Raw genomic sequence first — 21,185 nt, 5'->3', positions numbered from 1 at the left:
TATTTTAATATTTAAAAATATAATCTATGTTTTTTAAACAGACTATATTTTTTACAGAAGTCTTAGGTTTGATTTAGGTGAGCAATGTAGGTAGAACTGAGTGGAAAATACAGCGAGTTCCCATATACCTCAATCCCACAATGCCTCTCCAACTATCAACATCTCTCACTAGAGTGGCACATTTTTTACAGTGAATGAACCAACCTACAATGACAATCATTATCATCCAAAAGCCACAGTTTACATTACGTTCACTCTTGGTCTTGTCCATTCTATGGATCTTAACGACCAAATGATGACATGTATCCACCATTATAGTAGCATACAGAATGGTTTCACTGACCTAAAAATCCACTGTGCTTCACTCATTCATCCTTCCTCTCCCTTCTAACCCATGGAGATAGTAAAAAATTGATCTCTTTACTGTCTCTATAGTTTTGCCTTTTCCAGAATATCATATAGTTGAAATTATATAGTAATGAGTCTTTTCAGATTGGCTTCTTTCACATAGCAAAATACATTTAGGTTTCTTCCATGTTTTTTCATAGCTCAAAAGTTCATTTCTATTTAGCAATGAATTTGGATGTATCAGTTTATCCACTCACCTATTCAAGGATATGTTGGTTACTTCAATGTTTTGATGAGTATGAATAAACCAACTATAAGCATTCATGTTCAGGTTTTCGTGTGGATGGAAGTTTTCAACTCATCTGGGTAAACACCAAGGAGCACAATTGCTGCTTGGTATGTTAAGAGTGTCTACCTTTCTAAGAAACTGCCCAACTGTCTTCCAAAGTGGCTGTATCATTTTGCATTCCCATGAGCAACAAATGAGAGTTCCTGTTACTCCAGATACTCATCAGCAGTTGGTATTGTACTGACCACGTTTCAAGTACTAAGCCGCATATTGCTAATGGCTACCATGTTGGACAGTCAAACAGAGTATTTTCATCATTACACAATGTTTTCATAGAAAACCTTCTCTGCTTAAAACCTTTTTTTTTTTTTATTTTTCTTGAGACGGAGTTTCTCTCTTTCCCAGGCTGGAGTGCAATGGCGCCATCTCAGCTCACTGCAACCTCCGCCTCCCGGGTTCAAGCAATTCTCCTGCCTCAGCCTCCTGAGTAGCTGGGATTACAGGCACCTACCACCACACCTGGCTAATTTTTGTATTTTTAGTAGAGACGGAGTTTCACCATGATGGCCAGGCTGGTCTCGAACTTCTGACTTCAGGTGATCACTCACCTCGGCCTCCCAAAGTGCTGGGATTACAGGCATGAGCCACCGCACCCGGCCTCTCTGCTTAAAACTTAATTGGTTATACAGTAGGAAATGATGAACTAATGTGACAGTGTTTTAACCTCTACATAAATCTATCTCTACTCCCACTGGATTTTGATGCTTCTTTGTTTATCTGTATTTGCTCAGAAATTCAAATTCCTGCTCAGCCACTTCTTAACTATGTGCCTATTAACATATTATTTAACCCCTCTGACTCTCAGTTTCTCATCGTAATTATTCATTAGTTTGGTACAAAGATTAAATTAGATAAGCAGGTAAGATAAATTACAACATTCATCATGTTACGCCCTCATTTGTAAACTCTTCTGGGTTAGAAGTTTGTTTTCTGAATGTTTCAGTTTCATACATTAAATTCCTTTACTAAAAGCAAAGGTATGTATTTACCCGGTCTGGATTTTTGTAACCCAAAAGTAGATTTGCTGCTTTTATATCACCATGAACATATTCATTTTCATGTATATATTCCAGTACATCCAACTGTGAAAATAAATAGATAAAATAAGGTTATACTGCTATTTATTTAGAACTCATGATCAATTCCAACATTTTGAATATAGAATAACGTAGGTTTTTTTCATATTAACAATGACAGAGCGATGTATTTCACAATTACTGATTATTCTAAAATATCACATCTTCTGGTTGCTCATCCTAGAAAAAAGTAAAATGATCCTCAAAAATCAAGTATTTTAGTTGAAGTTCCGATGGAAGAAAATCAGGATTCAAAAATGCTTATGCCTAATTCCTGATAGCCCAGTAGCCAAACCGCACTGCACAAAGAGGAAAAACAGCATAAAATCAGAGATCTATGGTGAAATAATATTGAAGCCCATTCAGCAATTCCTCACCTAAGAAATAATTATAAATCAAGCCTTGAGAATCTCAGGACAAAATGTCATGTCCATGAGCAAAGGGAAAGGTATTCTTCCTCTGTATGGTAATAGAAAACTCCTTAGCTTCATCTCTAAAGCCCTTCAGCCTTGCATGTTACATACACTTAGTACTAAATAAACATTTGCTGGCTTGGAGGATGGATAAACGAGAAAATTAATGCATTGTATTTGCTGCATCCCAATCTGGCATAAGCAGCTTCATGCTACTGAAAGTGAAAAAATGAGACTTAAACCAAATACAAACATATAAGACAAATATGTAGCATAAACAAATGTGTGCCTGAGTGCTACTGAGAGTGCATTGCTTTTGATTTGGCAAAGTATATTTTATTCATTGCCACAACTAATTATTGCCACCATCCCAAACTCATAATAAAAACTTTATAGCACCCCCCTACCATCACATGTTTAAAATGGCTGACAATATATTTTGCCATAATTTGCACTGTTATAACTGACAAAAGAAAGGTTATTCTTACAGCAATGAAAGCTTGTTCTGGTATGTAAAACAAAGCTCTGAGGAAAAAGAAGATCAGACTGGAGAACCAAAGCCTAATTGAGTTTGCAGTGCCAGACACAGCACATTCTGTCACTTACAGAGCCCATTGTTATCAATTTCACCAAAATAGCCTCTTCTCCTAACAACTGATGTCTCTAGGGCAATAATCCTTCATTCTCTAATAATTCCACAAAGGGAAAAGATTTCTATATTGTAAGAAGTAAATAATTTGGAAATGGAGCATGTGAAATAAGTAATTCTTACCATTCGGATACCTAATTGCAGGACAGTTGACTTTTTAAAGGCACCATTCTGGCCTGAGATCTTCTGTAAATCTATTCCTAGTCTTTCTATTACCATAAATCTGTAACTGTAAGAAAGAAGCATCAAAAAGAGATCATCCTGAGAAAGTAATGCTTGAAGCTGTCTATTTAATTTGAAACAAGAAAAATCACACTCAACCTAACAACTAGGTATAATGCAATCTAAACCCATTAGAGAATGAATGCACATTCATAATTCTGCTATTCTTTTGCAGAAACTGCTCAGTATTTACTTTGCAGCTGGTTTTATAGAAGAGAAGGCTGTACTGAACCATTCACACTGTTTTACATAATGAAAAAATCTTTTTAAATTAGAAAGTACTGAATGCAATTCATTTTGACTCCATGACTTTCTTGTCATATGGCCTTGAACAAATTACTGTCCACACATGATTTTTTTTTTTTTTTTTTGGTTTTGGTTTTTGTTTTGTTTTGTTTTGTTTTTTGAGACAGAGTCTCACTCTGTCACCAGGCTGGAGTGCAGTGGCACAATCTCAGCTCACTGCAACCTCCACCTCCCGGGTTCAAGCGATTCTCCTGCCTCAGCCTCCCAAGTAGCTGGGACTACAGGTGTGCACCACCACACCCAGCTAATTTTTGTATTTTTAGTAGAGACGGGGTTTCACCATGTCGGCCAGGATGGTCTCGATCTCTTGACCTCATGATCTGCCCGCCTCAGCCTCTCAAAGTGCTGGGATTACAGGCCTGAGCCACTGTGCCCAGTCACATGAATTTTATATTTGTTTCTTGATAAGATCATGTTTACCTTTTCTATACATTTATAAACATGTCTTTTATTAAGTGCACTTCTTCCTTTTCTGTTCTGTTTGGCACCTTCCATACCTTCTTTCCTTCCCTTCATTTATATATCCACATCAGCCCCTATTCTATATTTATGTATGCATACACAAACACACACATTTAAGAATTTGGTTTACAAAAATGTGATCATATTATAAGTACTTTCTCCATCTTACTTTTTTCAATAGTATCTCATATCAAAATCCTTCTAAGGCAACTAGTATAGCTCTAATGGACTTCTTTAATGGGCTACATATGACATGATATGGGTGTACCAAGATTCAATCAGTCATTCAGTCCCCTAGTGGCAGTCCTTTACTTCAAGATTACTGCTTGCTTATTTTTTTTATTTAAACCATTTACAGACCATTTGAACAAAGTACTGACATCTGAGCTTATTTTCTCATCTATGAAATAAAAACAATATCACCTATTTTAATAGGCTATTCAAAGGACAAAAAATAAAGTATATAAAAATCTCTGGCACAAAAGGGTAAATAAAAAATGACAGACTTTTTTTCTTCTTTCAAACACTATTAATAAATTATATACAGGACTAGCCATATTTGGTGGTTTTAAAGATACTTCTATAACTTATTTGTTGTGCTTCTCTTCAAGAGATAGAACTTAATTCTCCTCTCTCAGGACCAATGGATCTATCTAGTGACTAGCTTCTAGCAAAGAGAATAAAGCAGAAGTGATAATATCCCTTTTAAGATTAGATTACAAAAAAACGATGACTTCCTTCTTGAGTACACTTGTGTGCATGCTCTCTCCCCTTCCCCCCATTAATTGCTCTAGAGAAAGCCAGCTCTTTTTCATAACACTCAGGTAGCTTATGCAAAGACCCACATGGTCAGGAAGTAAGAAGGCCTGCCAACAATCACATAAGTAAATTAAAAGCAGATCTTCTTAGGCCTACCAGTAGCCACATGAGTAAGCTTGAAAACAAATACTTCCCCAGATGAGCCTTGAAATGAATGTAACCCAGCAGACAGCTGACTATATATTCTTATTACAGATCCTGATCTAGAATCATCCAGATAAGCCACTTGCAGTCTCCTCACCCACAGACACTAAGACAATACAAGCTTGTGGTTATAGGCCAATATGTTTTGGTAATTTGTTACATGGCAACAGTTAACTCATAGACCACATAAGGAATAGTTATAAAGAAATATTTGATTATAATAATTCCATTTTACCTTTTTCCCTTGAATTCAGTCAGACCAGATCCATAAAACAGAGGAATTCCCAAATAATCAAGTTGTTTGCGTTCTATCCACTTTTTGACTACAAAGACAAATTTATTTTTAAAAAGATTCATGTTATTTCAAAAGATACTTCTTACCTTTCTACAAATTTATTTAGCTAACCAAAAAAGTAATTAGATCTTCCTAGAATATAACTTTTTTTTTCAATCAAACATCTCTAATAGGCCCAAACTGTTACCACTATAATTAACAAAAAATTAGAAATTTTTAAATTAAATCAATAAAAACAAGTCATAGTCTTTGTATATTGATACCATATATATTAATGTTTCAGAAAAAGAATTCATTACCTTATATGCTAGCTAAATTTCTAAACATAACATATGTTAACTGCCAAAGATCAGTAGACAGATGGCTTTTTCTTCCCTATTACTTCAAAATCTAAAACTATAATGGACAAACAAACAAACAAAAAACAAATTGGGCAGAAAAACCATCCTACTTTGAAATTATTTTATACAAAAACTGGTTTTGATTAGTTTACAAAAAATCAAATCCACTTAAATAGTTAACTTTCATCATTTTTTCATGACTCTAGCCTATGTTTTTATGTTTAAGACAGGTCTACTGAAAACAATCAAGTTGAATGGATTCTATTTGTCACTCTGACATAGTTTAAGCAATTAGTAAAGACTACAGTCTTAATGTTTAGAAGACTTTATTAAGAAAAACTAAGTTAAATATTGAGGCCAGACCCATCATTCTTACTCTTAAACATGATGTAAAGGACCTTGACATCATGTCTACTTCATTACTCCTGTCTACTTCTTTAATGTTTTTCTTAGCCCATCCATATCACATGTATAAAATGCTGTTATTTTTCCTCTCTGCTCATATTCATTTCCCATTCAAATCTTCTAACTGGTCATTCTTAAACTTGGTATCCAGCTCCAATTAATTTTCCAACATTCAAGTTTCTAACATTTTCTTAAACATATTAAAGTTTAATCATTTTCACACACCTTGCCCCAATCCATTCTACAATCGTTCCTTTTTTTATACATTTATCTGCTTCCCATTTTAATGTATTTTCCTTATAGTCGTCCTATCCAAATGGTTTACTGTAAAAGAAATAATTTCATTCTACTATCTTTTACACTTAGGGAACTCTTGGTAGCTTAGATTAACAACCTAACATTTTATGTAAAGTAGTAGAAACAACTTTGACTTAAAATATATAACCCATTATGTATGTCATGTCAAGATTTGTATACCATCTGTCTTGCTTTTATATGTTGTAACAGTTAACTGTATCACTTTACAATAAAATTTCTATTGAAAAGAATTTTCCAGAAGGCCAGAAAAAGACCAAAATATCAACACTCACTTTAGCAAGCACATATATGGAAGTAGCTTGATTTGCTAATTTTACTTACTATAGTCTTTTTTTGCAACTCTCTGATAAAATTTAAGTTCTGAAAATAACGGGCCATTTTCTTGATATTCCTATAAAAAAAAGAATAATTAATTTTACTAGAAAAAAATAATCCTAAAGAGGGAATTGTCATTTCAACTGTGAAAATATGAACATATATATGTAGTATATAATAGTACTTGAATCACTTTTTATAAAACATAGGCACCAGATTTCCACTAAAAATCTCAGAAAACACTAAATAAACTTGAAGAATCTAATTTTTAAACAACATATTGTACAACTATCCCTATACAGTCTTACACATAAAAGTAGTTTTCTTACAGAAAACACTTATTAAAAGCACTGAGAACTGTATACATAAACATACACAGACACTCACTGTATACCAACATATACATCCGGGTGATACACAGCAAACTCTCCTTGCGATCCACTCACACATGATACCTTTACTGAATGGTCTACTGTATTTCATTCATTATACTAGGTACAGGGGACACAAAGAGAAATAAAATCCTATGCTTGCCTTTAAGGACCTTACCATCTTGATTAAAGCGGTGGAGAGGGTGGGAGGACATTTGGGAGGGAAAGAGAAAGAATAGCTAGATAGGTAACACACCAGGGTAATAGTTGGCAATACAGAAAAACAAAGGTTCTCCAGTGTCAATGTTTTAACAACGTGAAAATAGATCATAACATTAGGTTTACTGATAAGGCAATAGTTATAAAAATTAAGGTGAAAAACATTCTTTTTGGTGGGGGCGAGGGGGCAGGACAGAGTCTCACTCCGTCACCCAGGCTGGAGTGCAGTGTCACCATCTCGCCTCGCTGCAAGCTGTCTCCCGGGTTCACGCCATTCTCCTGCCTCAGCCTCCCGAGTAGCTGGGACTACAGGCGCCCACCACCACGCCTGGCTAATTGTTTTGTATTTTTAGTAGAGACGGGGTTTCACCGTGTTAGCCAGAATGGTCTCCATCTCCTGAACTTGTGATCCGCCCGCCTTGGCCTCCCAAAGTGCTGGGATTACAGGCGTCAGCCACTGCGCCCAGCCAAAATATTCTTAAAGCAGAAAAGGAAAAAGTCAAATATATGTGAAATACAAATCTATGAGCAACACTTACCACTTTTACTACATGTCTTGCATCTTTCTCTGGTTTATTTGTGGGGAAAGCTGCAGGAAAAAAAACACACACATACACACACAATGGAGAAAAATAGTTATTCCCAATTACTGAATACCTACCATATCCCAAACACTATGCAAAGCACTTTACATATGTAAGTTTATTATATCATCCCAACAACCTTTTATGGTAGTAGGAATAAATCATCTCCATTTTATACAAGATGCTACTGAAGTTTGAGACATTGAATGAATAAATTGCTCACTAAGATGAAATACATTAGAGATAGAAACTCAAAACTGCCTGACATCACAGCTGATACACTTTATCATAAACCATATTCAAGTATTTAAATACAGAATCAATAGCAGTATGAATCATATAGATCCAAAATGTGGGGGAAAATATTTTATACATATATGGCATTAAACCCAATATATAATACACAGTAAAATCCATTGATTCAATTGCACTAAATTAGAATCCACAATGATTCAGAAATAAAAATTGATTCAATTTAAGTAGAAAGTTCAAAACAATTTATACTTGACAAAATTCTAGAATAAGCAAAGTTAAAATGAGAATAAAGTCTTTAAAAATATCTTCTGAACCTACCAATCAATTACTTTTACATTAAAGAATACATACCTCATAAATTCATTTCAATTTCAAGTTAACCTTACTTCATTTAATTCTTATTTTCCATTTGTAGTTCAGATGGTATAATCCCTACTTTTAAAATCTCCAGTGTTCACATTTTAAAACGAATTAATCTTTTCCTCTATATTACCTAAATTATTAAAAGATTACCGTTTTCATATCTCAATAAGAGAAATTTACACTTATATTTATTTGTACTGCAAAAGACTAAAACTTTGTCATTCGTTCATTTGTTCACTCTCCATTCATTCATTCCTTTACTCATTCAAATAGCTAAAATATTTATCAAGAAGCTAGAATATGCCAGGCACTGTGTTAAGTGTCCAGATGATGTTTGAAGGAAAGAGAAAGGAAAAAAGGTGGAACTAGTATTGTTTACAATTGAAAATCAGTAATAAACAGACTTGAAAACAGGATCAAATTCTTGAGATACAATATATTTATATATATTAAATATATTTATTAAAATGCTGCGTCCTATCATTAATATTATCCTTTTCTTTTTTCTAATTCTATCAGCTGTTCCCTTTTTTCCAATAATTCACACCTTAGATATACATATGTCACAAATTTAATAAAATATATAAATTGTACATTACAGTTGAGCCAATCATATACAATTTTTTTAACCGTTCTCCAAAGTTTTTAATATCAGTAATGCTACTAGCCAGTTGAAGAAAGTATTATTTCAAATTCTAGCTAATATTAAATTGTAAATCCAGACCTCTTTACAATAACAAAGAAACTAAACTTACTTATAGTACTTAAAATTATCATTTCATCTTCATTCATGTTATTTCATTTTTACCCATGCAATAGTCCCAAGGAAACTGCAGGAAGAGTGGATTAGCTAGACCTACTTTCTTCTAAGAAGAAAAGTTAAGAAAGTATATACAGGGGACAGAGTCAAGTCTTGGTATAGAAGAAGTGGTGAGAAAACCTTTGTTCCCACCCTATGACAAACTATTTTACTAGTATGGTTCCCAAGGCTAAGGAGAAATACCCTGTTCCAACCTTGGCCCACATAAAACAGTACCTACTCTAGGCAAGTGTCTTTGCTACCTGAGGTAGATGTCAGTAGAAACTTTTGCCTCTTGTCTAAAAGCAAGTGACCACAGCAGCAATAAATCTTTAAGCCCAACAGAATGTAATAAGCTAAAAAGTACAGAAGAAAATTGGGAGTTTCACACAGATAAGTAACAGATTATGTTACCATAGGAAAAAAGAAAAAGATGTCCAACCAGTCCAAGGCGTGACTCCTTGCTGATTTCAATCATTGTATCCCTAATACTTTATAATCTGAATTTTCCTTTCACAATTATTTCAAGTGAACATAGTCATGTGTTGACACATACTTGAAAATCTCTACGGTCATCATTTGATAGCTACACAATAGTCTCTATAAGCTTCCACATCAGGTTATATTGGAGGGTCTAAATCTAAAATCAATAGACTAGAAAGCTCTTAGAGACGGGTGCTTCATATGAACAAAGAGATTGTTCTGGTCACCACACGGGTCTTTTTATAGTAGAATAAGTACTCAATTAACAAAACAATTATTTTCTACTGTAAGCCAAGCCCCATTATAGCTAGTGAAATTAAATGATGAAACACACACACGCATACAGGGACATGGTATATGCTTTTGCTGCCTGGTGGAGAAATCTAAAATGTCTTGGATTATAAGATGCATCATTAAATACATATATGCACACCCATGCTCATAGCAGCATTACAGACAATTAGCCAAAAGTGGAAGCAACCCAAATGGCCATGGACAGATAATTAAACAAAAGGTGGCATATACATGGAATGGAACATTAATCATCCTTAAAAAAGAAGGAAATCATGTCACATGCTACAACATAAATGAACCTTGAGGACATTAGGCTAAGTAAAATAAGCCACACCACACACAAAAAGACAAATACCATATGATTCTACATTTATGAGGTATCTAGAGTACTTAAATTCATAGAAACAAAAAAAGTAGAATGTTGGTTTCCAGGCACTGAGAAAAGAGGAAAATGGAGAATTACTGTTTAATGAATATAGAGTTTCAGTACTACAAAATGGGAACATTCTGGAGATCTGCTGCACAACAATGTGAATATACTTAACACTACTGAACTGTATACACAAGTGCAGTTTTAAAAATTCTGCAGCCTTATGGGCTACCAAAGACAAGGATTCTAAAAGAGGGCAACCTGAGAAGCTATCAGGTTGGCCTGAGAAGAAAAAGAGTTTTGTCCAAGAAATGACAAAACTATGTTGCCAGCTATCTCTTTGCCGGAAGCATAGAGACATCTAGGGAGTTAACAGTACTTAGACTAATTTGCATGCATGAAGAAGTAAGGGCGACAGAATTCTATATGGTGTTGTTGGCCTTATCCCACTAACAACAGAACTCTATCGTAAATTGTGGCAGTACACATATTTTTTTCAATAGGAAGAAGAATCACAGCAATAAGTTCAAGAGAACTGCTAGAGAGGGTATGGAAGGATATGACGAAGTGAGAAGTCTCCCAGAAAATTACTATGCTTTGATTATTATGGAAATATCTTTAGTTTAAGAGTGGTCACTTTTGGGGGCCAGATGACACTTCTAATCCCATTTAAACACCCAAAAATAAGGTAAAAAAAAATAGAGGAAGAGCCTTAGAGGTATGGGTTCTTTGCAGCCTAGTCTCACTTTCTCTAAGAGACAGAATAATTAACCTACGCAGATTGTGGGTAGGGGGCAGGAATTCTTCAGATAAGACTAGTCAATCAATTAGGATTTACGAAAAATATCCTGAGACAACGCACGCCTAGGATCAATTCAACAAATTAAGAATCCAAGGACTTGGGTGGGGGAAATCACGATTCAATGAACTGATAGGGTGTTCTAGGTTCTACACAATGTTTGTCCTCTGTATTTCAAGCTCTGTTTACACTAAGGTATTTAAAGTCTATAAAGAAAATATTTCAATAAATAATTTAGAGGAAAAAAAAAAGAGTGCTAAGCTCATAAAAGACAAAGAAAGATTGAAGAATTTTCCCAGAGGGAGTTACAGAGAAATGATAACTACACATATTGTGTCATCTTGGATTTTGAATCAAAAAAGGACATTAGTAGGACAACTGGCAAAATTTTAATGCAGTATATAAATAGGTTAATAGTATTGTATCAATGCTAATTTTCTGGTGTTGATAACTATGTAAGGTATTATGTGCTATTTTGTAATATATTACCATTTAGGGAAGTTGAGTAGAGAATATGGGAACACTCTTTGTTTTCAAACTCTCTAAAATTTAAAATTTAAAAGTTACAAAATAAAATTTTTAAGTATAAAAACTAAACAAACAAAACAGGTGATATTTAAGATTTCTCTTAAAAAAGGTAACAATCCTCTTACAAAATTATGTAAGCATTGGAAAGAGAGCAAAACCATAAATATGCATGAGATTTTGAAACAGATAAACTAATATGATAAACACTATCATCAGTAAACTTAAAAATTTAGAAAAAAATGACAATTTCCTAGAAAAAAAAATAATTTACCAAAATAATTCAAAAAATGAAAAACCTAAATAGAAACATAATCATTAAAGGAAACAAATCAGCTTTTCAAAAATCAGTATTTCAAAAAAATGTGGACAGTCCTCAACTTACAATGGTTCAACAGGGTGTTTCAGCTTTACAATGGTGAAAAAGCACTGTGCATTCAGTAGAAATCATACTTCGAATTTTTAAATTTTGAACTTTTCTCAAGCTAGTGATATGAGGTATGATATCTCACATGAGATATTCAATACTTTATTATAAAATAGGCTTTGTGTTAGATGATCTTGCCCAATTGTAGGCTAATAAAAGTGTTTTGAGCACATTTAAGGTAGGCTAAACTATGATGTTTAGTAGACTAGATGTATTAAATGCCTTACTGACTTACAATAATTTCAATTTATGATGGACTTATCAGGACATAACCCCATTGTAAGTCAAGGAGCATCTGTACATATAAGATGGAGGAGGAACACTCAACTGTAGCTCTCTCATTGAAAATAGCTATAAAATATAGACAAAAAAAAGAAGACAGTAGCTATTAGAAGGCTCTTAAAAAGTAAAGAGAGGTTTCTACTCAACATATTAAGAGCTTAGAGGTCCTTACTCCTGTCTTCTCAAGGGGGGGAAAAAAAGAAAAAAATTGAACAATCTGAAAATCAACAACTTTTCTTTAATCCATCAGAGACCTGAGGTTACAAGGCAAATCACTGCCCAACAACTGGAAAGAGAAGTGAATACGGAGAATCACATCTTCTTGGGGCAGAGTTTTACTATAAGCCCTCCATGTTCTCACAGTGAATATCAGAAAAATCTCCTGTTTCCAGCAGGGGAAGGGGAAACTACTTTGCCAGAACCTAATCAACATGGGAGAAGAAAAATAACCACTCCAGCCTCCTCTAGCTTTCCTATCTCACCTAAGTAGGGTATAGGACGCTGAGAAATACTGGTGAAGGTCACATCCTAGGGCACAGCCCCCCCCAAAAAACAAAACAAAACAAAACAAAAACAAAAACAAAAAAACAGACTTACACTAATCATTAGGTAAATCCAAATCAAAACTGCAAGATACCACCTTGTACCAGTCAGGATGACTATTATTAAAAAGTCAAAAAACAATAGATGTTAGCAAGGTTTCAGAGATAAAGGAACATTTATACACTGCTGGTGGGAATGTAAATCAGTTCAGCCACTGTGGAAAACTATATAAAGAAAGTGTGGTACATACACACTATGGAATACTACACAGTCATAAAAAGAATGATCATGTCCTTTGCCACAACATGGATGCAGCTGGAGGCCATTATGCTAAGCAAATTAACACAGGAATAGAAAACTAGACACTGCATGTCCTCATTTATAAGCAGAAGGAAAACACTGAGTACACATGGACACAAAGAAGGGAACAAAAGACAATGGAGCCTACTTAAGGGTATAGGGTAAGAGGAGAGTGAGGACTGAAAAACTACCTATTATGCTGATTACCTAAGTGACAAAATTATCTGTATACCAAACTCCCATGACACACAATTTACCCACGAAAGAAACCTGCCATGTACCACCTGAACTTAAAATAAAATTTGGGTTGGAAAGAAAGTAAATAATAAAAATAAAAAACAGATTTAGTCATAAGATTATAAAAGGCCTCATATTCTCCCACACCTTACCAGCACATCAACAGCAGACCCACCTTGCAAGAAATGTTTTTAAAAAGCTCTTGAGAGAGAAGGAAAATAATATATGTGTTATTACTCAGATCTGCATAAAGAAATGAACTGTGACAGAGAGGAAATAAATGAAGGTAAAATAAAAGCTTATTTTTTACTTTAATTGGCAAAACGTTTGTTCAAAATAACCATGTGTTGAGTTATTATAGCTTATGAATAAGTGAAATGAATTACAGCAAGAGATAGGAGAGAATAATTATAAGGTACCTGCACTAATTGTGAAGTAGTATAGTGTTATTTGAAAGTAAGCTTTGACTAGTTGTAAATGTTGCCCTGTAAACTCTAAATCAAGCACTAAAAATTTCTAAAGAAGAATTGATATACCAAGAAAGGAGAGAAAACAGAGTCATATAAAATGCTCATTTAAAATCAGAGAAGGCAAAAAAAAAAAAAAGATAAAAAAACAAGAAAGAACAAGCATAACAAATAGAAAACAGTTACAAATACATCAGATAATAATCCAAATACACTCATAATCACTTTAAATATTAATGGTCTAAATATATCAATTAAAAGATAGTGACAGAGTAGATTTAAAAAATAAGACAACTATATGATGTCTATAGGAAACCCACTTTGAATATAAAGACACAGATAAATTAAAAGTAAAGGGACAAAGAAAGATATATCATGCGAACACAAATCAAAAGAAAGCTGGACTAGCTATATTAATATCAAACAAAGCAGATGTGATAGTTAATACTGAATGTCACCTTGATTGTACTGAAGGATAGAAAGTATTTATCCTGGACCTGTCTGTGAGGGTGTTGCCAAAGGAGATTAGTATTTGAGCCAGTGGGCTGGGAAAGGCAGGCCCACCCTTAATCTGGGTGGGCCCAATCTCTAATCAGCTGCCAAGGCGGCTAGGATAAAAGCAGGCAGAAGAACATGAAAAGACTACACTGGCTTAGCCTCCCAGCCTACATCTTTCTCCCGTGCTGGATGCTTCCTGCCTTCAAACATCTAACTTCAAGTTCTTCAGCTTTGGGACTCAGACTGACTTCCCTGCTCCTCAGTTTGCAGATGGCCTACTGTGGGACCTTGTGATCATGTGAGTTTAATACTCCTTTATAAATTACCCTATAAGTATAAATATAAATGTATCTCCTATTAGTTCTGTCCCTTTATAGAAGCCTAATACAGCAGACTTAGAACCAGAAAAATCATCAGGAATAAAGAGGGATATTAAATAATAATAAAGGGGTCAATTCCTCAGGAAGACATAATAATCCTTAGTGTATATGTACTACCAACAGAATGTTAAAATACGTGAGGCAAAACCTAAGAGAACTGGAAGGAAAAATAGACAAATCCACTGTTGTAACTGGAGACTTAAACACACTTCCATCAGTAATTGACAGATGCAGCAGGCAAAAAGTCAGTAAGAATATGGTTGAACTGACAGCACCACCAATCAATGAATTCAACTGACATTTATAGAATACTTCATCCAACAACAGCAGAAGATACATTATTTTTTTTTATTTTTTATTTTTTTTTTTTTTTGGAGACGGAGTCTGGCTCTGTCGCCCAGGCTGGAGTGCAGTGACTGGATCTCAGCTCACTGCAAGCTCTGCCTCCCGGGTTTATGCCATTCTCCTGCCTCAGCTTCCTGAGTAGCTGGGACTACAGGCGCCCCCCACCATGCCCAGCTAATTTTTTGTATTTTTAGTAGAGACGGGGTTTCACCGTGTTAGCCAGGATAGTCTCGATCTCCTGACCTCGTGATCCGCCCGTCTCGGCCTCCCAAAGTGCTGGGATTATAGGCTTGAGCCACCGCGCCCGGCCAGAATATACATTCTTATTAAGCTCACAGAGGATATTCACTAAGACAGAAAACATTCTGGGCAAAAAAACATACCTCAGTAAATATAAAATAATAGAACTCATATAAAGTATGTTCTTAGACCAAAATGGAATTAAATTAGAAATTAATGACCAAAAGTCAAAATCTTTGGAAATTAAACAATGTATGTCTAAATAACACATGGATCCAAAAACTCAAAGTATATTTTAAAAAGTATTTCAAACTAATGAAAATGAAAATATAATTTCTAAAAATGTGTGGGATGCAGCAGAAGTAGAGCGTAAAGGGAAATTTATATCATTGAATACATATATCTGATTAGGAGAAAGATCTAAAATAAATTATCTAAACTCACATAGTAGAAAACCTAGATGGGTGGGCCTAGATGGGCTAACTGGTGAATTCTACAAACATTTAAAGGGGCAATAATACCAATTCTCTACAATCTCTCCTAGAAAACAGAAGCAAAGGAACATTCCACTAATTCTATAAAACCAGCATCACCCTAATAACAAAACTAGATAAAAATATTAAAAGAAAAAAAAAGTACGAATCAATATCTCTCAAAAAGATAGATACAAAAATCCTCAACAAAACGTTAGCAAATCAAATCCATCAAATTGATGGATTTGCGTTGCATATAAAAAGATTTATACACAACTTAATGGGATTTATTCCAGGTATACAAGGCTGGTTCAGCATTTAAAAATCAATTAACATAATCCAACACATTAATAAGCTACAAAAGAAACATCATATGATCACATTATAAAACATAGAAAACCATTTGGCAAAATCTAATTCATAATAAAAATTCACAGTAATGCTAGAAATAGATGGAAACTTTCTCAACTTGATAAAAAAAATCTACAAATAAAACTACAGCTAAAATTAAACTTACTGCTGAGAAATTAGATGCTTTCATCTTAAGACTGAGAACAAAGCAAGGATGTCTCCTCTCACTTCTCCTATTTAACATCATACTGAAAGTCCTAGCTAATACAATAAGACAAGAAAAGGAAGTAAAAGGTAAACAGATTGCAAAGAAAGATATAAAACCATCTTTGTTCACATATGACATGATCTTATACATTGAAAATCCAGAAAAATCAATGAAAAAACTCCTGGCCTTAATAAATCAGTATAGCAAAATTGCAGGATATAAATTTAATCTACAAAAGTCAGCTTCTTTCTTTTGTAACAGCAATGACCAACTGGAATCGGAAATTAAACACAATACCATTTATATTAGTGCCAAAAAAGAAATACTAATACTTAGCTATAAATATAACAAAATACATACAAATGAGGAAAACTACAAACATCTGATGAAAGAAAATCTTTATCATGATATGGTGAGATATATCATGTTCATAAATAGGAAGACTCACTCATATTCTGAAGATGTCAGTTCTCCCCAACTTGATATATAAATTCAAAGCAATACTAATAAAAACACAACAAGTTATGTTGTGGATATCAACAAATTGATTCTAAATTCTGTACAGAAGTGCAAAAGATCCAGAACAGCAAACACAATACTGAAGAACAAAGTCAGAGGACTTGCACTATTCAAGTTCAAAGCTTTCTATAAACAATTTTTAAGAAACCATGATACTGCAAAAAAAAAAAAAAAAAAAAAAGACAAATAGATTAATGGAATAGATAGCCTAGAAATAGACCCTATATAGTCAAATATATATAGCCAGTCAATCTTTACAAAAGAGCAAAGGCAATTCAATAGAGGAAGGGTAGTCTTTTCAGCAAATGGTACTAGGACTGGTCACTCACATGCAAAAATGTGAATCTAGACACTGATCTTTCATAAAAATTAACTTACGATGGATCATAAACCTAAATGTACAATGCAAAAATGATACGCTTCTGGAAGGTAACACAGATGAATATCTGGGTGACCTACGGGTAATGAGTTTTTACAGATATACCAAAAGCATAATCCATGCAAGAAAAGAACTGTTAAATTGGACTTCATTAAAATTAAAATTTTTCTGCTCTGTCAAAGACACTGTTAAGAAAATAAGATAAATCACAGTGTGGGAGGAGATATTTGCAAAACAGCTGACAAGACATATCAAAAATATACAAAATATTCTTAAAACTCAACAACAGGCCAGGCGCGGTGGCTCACGCCTGTAATCCCAGCACTTTGGGAGGCCGAGGCGGGCGGATCAGAAGGTCAGGAGATCGAGACCACGGTGAAACCCCGTCTCTACTAAAAATACAAAAAATTAGCCGGGCGTGGTTGCGGCGCCTGTAGTCCCAGCTACTCGCGAGGCTGAGGCAGGAGAATGGCGGGAACCCGGGAGGCGGAGCTTGCAGTGAGCCGAGATCGCGCCACTGTCCTCCAGCCAGGGGGACAGAGCAAGACTCCGTCTCAAAAACAAAAACAAACAAACAAACAAAAAAACCTCAACAATAAAAAAATGAACAACTCATCTAAAAGTGAGCAAAATATTTAACAGAAACTTCTAAAAAAAGATGTAAAGGTGTAAAATAAACACACGAAAAGATGCTCGACATCATATATAATCAGGAAATTGCAAACTAAAACAATGAGATACAACTACACATTGATTAGAATGGCTAAAATCCAAAAACACAGACAATGTTAAATGCTGGCAAGGATGTAGCACAACAGGAATTCTCATTCATTGCTAGTGGGAATATAAAATAGGACAGCCACTTTGAAAGACAGTTCAGCAGTTTCTTACAAAGCTAAACACAGTCTTACTCTACAACCCAGGAAATGCACTCCTGGGTATTTACCCAAATGAGTTGAAAGCTATGTTCACACAAAAATCTGCACATAAACATTTATACCCGCTTTATTCACGACTGACAAAAGCTGGAAGCCACCCCGAGACATACTTCAACAGGTGAATGGGTAAACAAACTGTGATATTATTTAGCCACAAAAAGATATGGAGGAACCTTACACACATACAGTTTTGTGAAAGAAGCTAGTCTGAAAAGGTTACATACTGTATGACTCTAACTATATGTCATTCTGAAAACGGCAAAAGTACAGAAACATTAAAAAGAGGGCCGGGCCCGGTGGCTCATGCCTGTAATCCCCAGCACTTTGGGAGGCTGAGGTAGGCGGATCACGAGGTCAGGAGATCGAGACCATCCTGGCTAACATGGTGAAACCCCGTCTCTACTAAAAATACAAAAAATTAGCCAGAGCGCCTGTAGTCCCAGCCACTTGGGAGGCTGAGGCAGGAGAGTGGTGTGAATCTGGGAGGCGGAGCTTGTAGTAAGCCGAGATCACGCCACTGCACTCCAGCCTGGGCAACAGAGTGAGACTCCGTCTTAAAAAAAAAAAAAAAAAAAAGAGAGAGAAAAAGAGAAGTGGTTGGCTGAGGTTTAGGGCAGGAAGGAAGAGGAATAAACAGGTGTAGCACAAGGCAATCTCAAGGCAGTGAGATTAGTCTTATAAGACTGTAATAGTGGACACATGATATTATGCATATATCAAAACCCATAAAACTATATAACATAAAACCTGGGCACAGTGGTGCACATCTGTAACCCCAATTACTTGAGAGGCTGATGTGGGAGGATCACTTTAGCCTAGGAGTTCAAGACCAGCTTGGGTAACACACCAAGATCCCATCTCAAGAAAAAACAAACAACAAAAAAAAATTATACAACACAATTAATGAGCTCTAGTTTAAATTATGGACTTTAGCGAATAATAATGTATCAATATTTGTTAATAAATTGTAACATATTTACCACACTAATTCGAGTTGTTAGTAATAAAGAAAACTATGACAACAGTGGGAGAAAGAGGTAGTATATGAGAGTTCTGTACTATCTGCTCAGTTTTTCATAAACCTGAAACTGCTCTAAGAGAGTCTCCTGATTAAAAATAATAAAACAGCAGGTAGATTATGAGAAAGGGTCACAATTCACAGTAACATCATACTTGAATCAGATATTCCACTTCTTCGCTTCTGGTATCCTTCGGTCAGAACTCAAGGAAGCCCAAACCTTGAAAGCTGACATTAGGGCAAACAAAAAATGCCCCAGTAGCAGCTCTCTAGTTAAGGATAGAAGAGTAGGAAATGAATATCCTAACACTCAGAGAGTGCAGAAAATGCCATTATTCTTTTTTCCTATTTTTCACCTTTTGGTTCTTTCCCATCCCAGCACCCAAACAATTCTGTGGTGATGACAGTGGCAGCAGCAGCAGGGACACACAGAGATCTGAAACTCTCAAGGAAGGAAACTTTCCTCTCCAATCAAATGAGTTGTGGTCTCAAAAGAGAAGGGTATCCAATAACTTTTTATACTCTACACCCTCTTGCCATTTTCCCTAGACACAGGTGCATGGCAAGACAGGGTAAATAAAAGCCCAGATTTCTGGTCAGAGAACCTAAAAAGGAGATTCCAGAGAATAAATACCAAGGAGATCATGGAGGAAGAAGAGCTTGGGAACGTCATCACAACAAGTTGTTTATAAACTCCTGGACTCATTCACAAGCTGTGTATACGTGGAGCTAACATTAAACAGCATATACAGAGTTCAATAAGTAAACTACCAATACCCAAGTCCCAGGCTGGTCACTGAATGGAACACACATGACCTGAACAATACTTTTGCTATTGAAAACTAAACGAACACTGTACCCCAAACACAGACCAGTCAGAACTTGAAGCCTGAATGCAACCAGGAAGATTACCTGCTAAAACAAAATATCAATGTTCTCCGTTAGAAGAGACCCAAATTCTTGTAACATAATATTCAACATATCCATGATATAATTCAGAGTTACTAGGCATACAAAGAAGCAGAAAAAAAACTCATATATGAAAAGGCAATGAATAGATAATGGCAAAATGACAGGGATGTTGCAACTATCTGACAGACTTTAAAACAATTATTATTAAAATGCTTCAACAAATAAAGACAAACACTTTCGAAACAAAGGGAAAAACAGAAAAATGCAACAAAGACAGAAAATACAATAAAGAATTAAATGATGTTTTTGGAACTAAAAGATACATAACCGAATTTAATTTTTTTTAAGTTCCTGAGGGGGTGCGATACAATTAGGGAGATGACATAAGAAAAGTCACTGAACTTGATAGATCAAAGGAAACTGATCCAACCTAACCAACAGAGAGATAAACTATGAAAAAATTGAACACTATCTTAGAAACTTATAGGCAGTAACAAAACATTGAACATGTGGAATACCAGAAGAAGAGAAGGAAGCTTGTGATACTGAAAAAACATTTGATGAAATAATGACTGAAATTTTCCAAGTTTTATATACACATAAGCCTATAGACTCAATAATGTCAAAGAACTCTCAATAGGATAAACCCAAAGAAATCAATGCCCAGACACATTACAGTCAAATCTAAAATCTAAAAACAAAGAAGAATCTTGAAAGCAGCCAGAGTGAACAATGCATTATGTGTAGGGGAACACTGACTCAAATGATTGCAGATTTATCATCAGAAATGATGAAGGGGGAAAAAAAATTATCAATCCAACATCCAGCAAAAATATCTTTTGGAAAAGAAGACTAAATGAAGACAATCTCAGGCGAAGAAAACTAAGAGAATTGATGGCCAGCAGACTTGCTGTGTTAAGAATTGTTAAAGAAAGGTATTGAAGTAAAAAAGCCTGTAATCCCAGCACTTTGGGAGGCCGGGGTGGACAGATCACTTGAGGTCAGGAGTTTGAGACCAGCCTGGGCAACATGGTGAAACACCATCTCTACCAAAAATACAAAAATTAGTTGGGCGTGGTAGCATACGCCTGTAGTGCCAGCTACTTGAGAGGCTGAGACAGGGGAATTACTTGAACCCAGGAGT

At 35.0% G+C, this 21,185-nt stretch overlaps 1 protein-coding gene across 2 annotated transcripts in view; it reads right to left on the bottom strand.

Annotated features, from left to right (window-relative positions):
* Positions 1 to 21,185, bottom strand: part of VRK2 (vaccinia related kinase 2) — a 109,211-nt gene that overhangs the window by 66,035 nt on the left and 21,991 nt on the right. Inside the window, exons 3-7 of one of the 2 annotated variants that reach the window (XM_025353739.1) lie at positions 7,592 to 7,641; positions 6,469 to 6,538; positions 5,024 to 5,111; positions 2,959 to 3,064; positions 1,687 to 1,779 (exon numbers count right to left, since the gene is read on the bottom strand). In XM_025353739.1, the coding sequence (XP_025209524.1) occupies positions 1,687 to 1,779; positions 2,959 to 3,064; positions 5,024 to 5,111; positions 6,469 to 6,538; positions 7,592 to 7,641 (407 nt within the window). The remainder of the gene's footprint in view (positions 1 to 1,686; positions 1,780 to 2,958; positions 3,065 to 5,023; positions 5,112 to 6,468; positions 6,539 to 7,591; positions 7,642 to 21,185) is intronic. The other variant, XM_025353740.1, reaches the window with a different exon arrangement.

The sequence above is a fragment of the Theropithecus gelada genome, chromosome 13 (genome assembly GCF_003255815.1).
Source record: "Theropithecus gelada isolate Dixy chromosome 13, Tgel_1.0, whole genome shotgun sequence".
Classification (NCBI taxonomy): Eukaryota; Metazoa; Chordata; class Mammalia; order Primates; family Cercopithecidae; genus Theropithecus; species Theropithecus gelada.
Note: the sequence above shows the minus strand (reverse complement) of the source record. Positions and strands in the feature narration are given on the sequence as shown.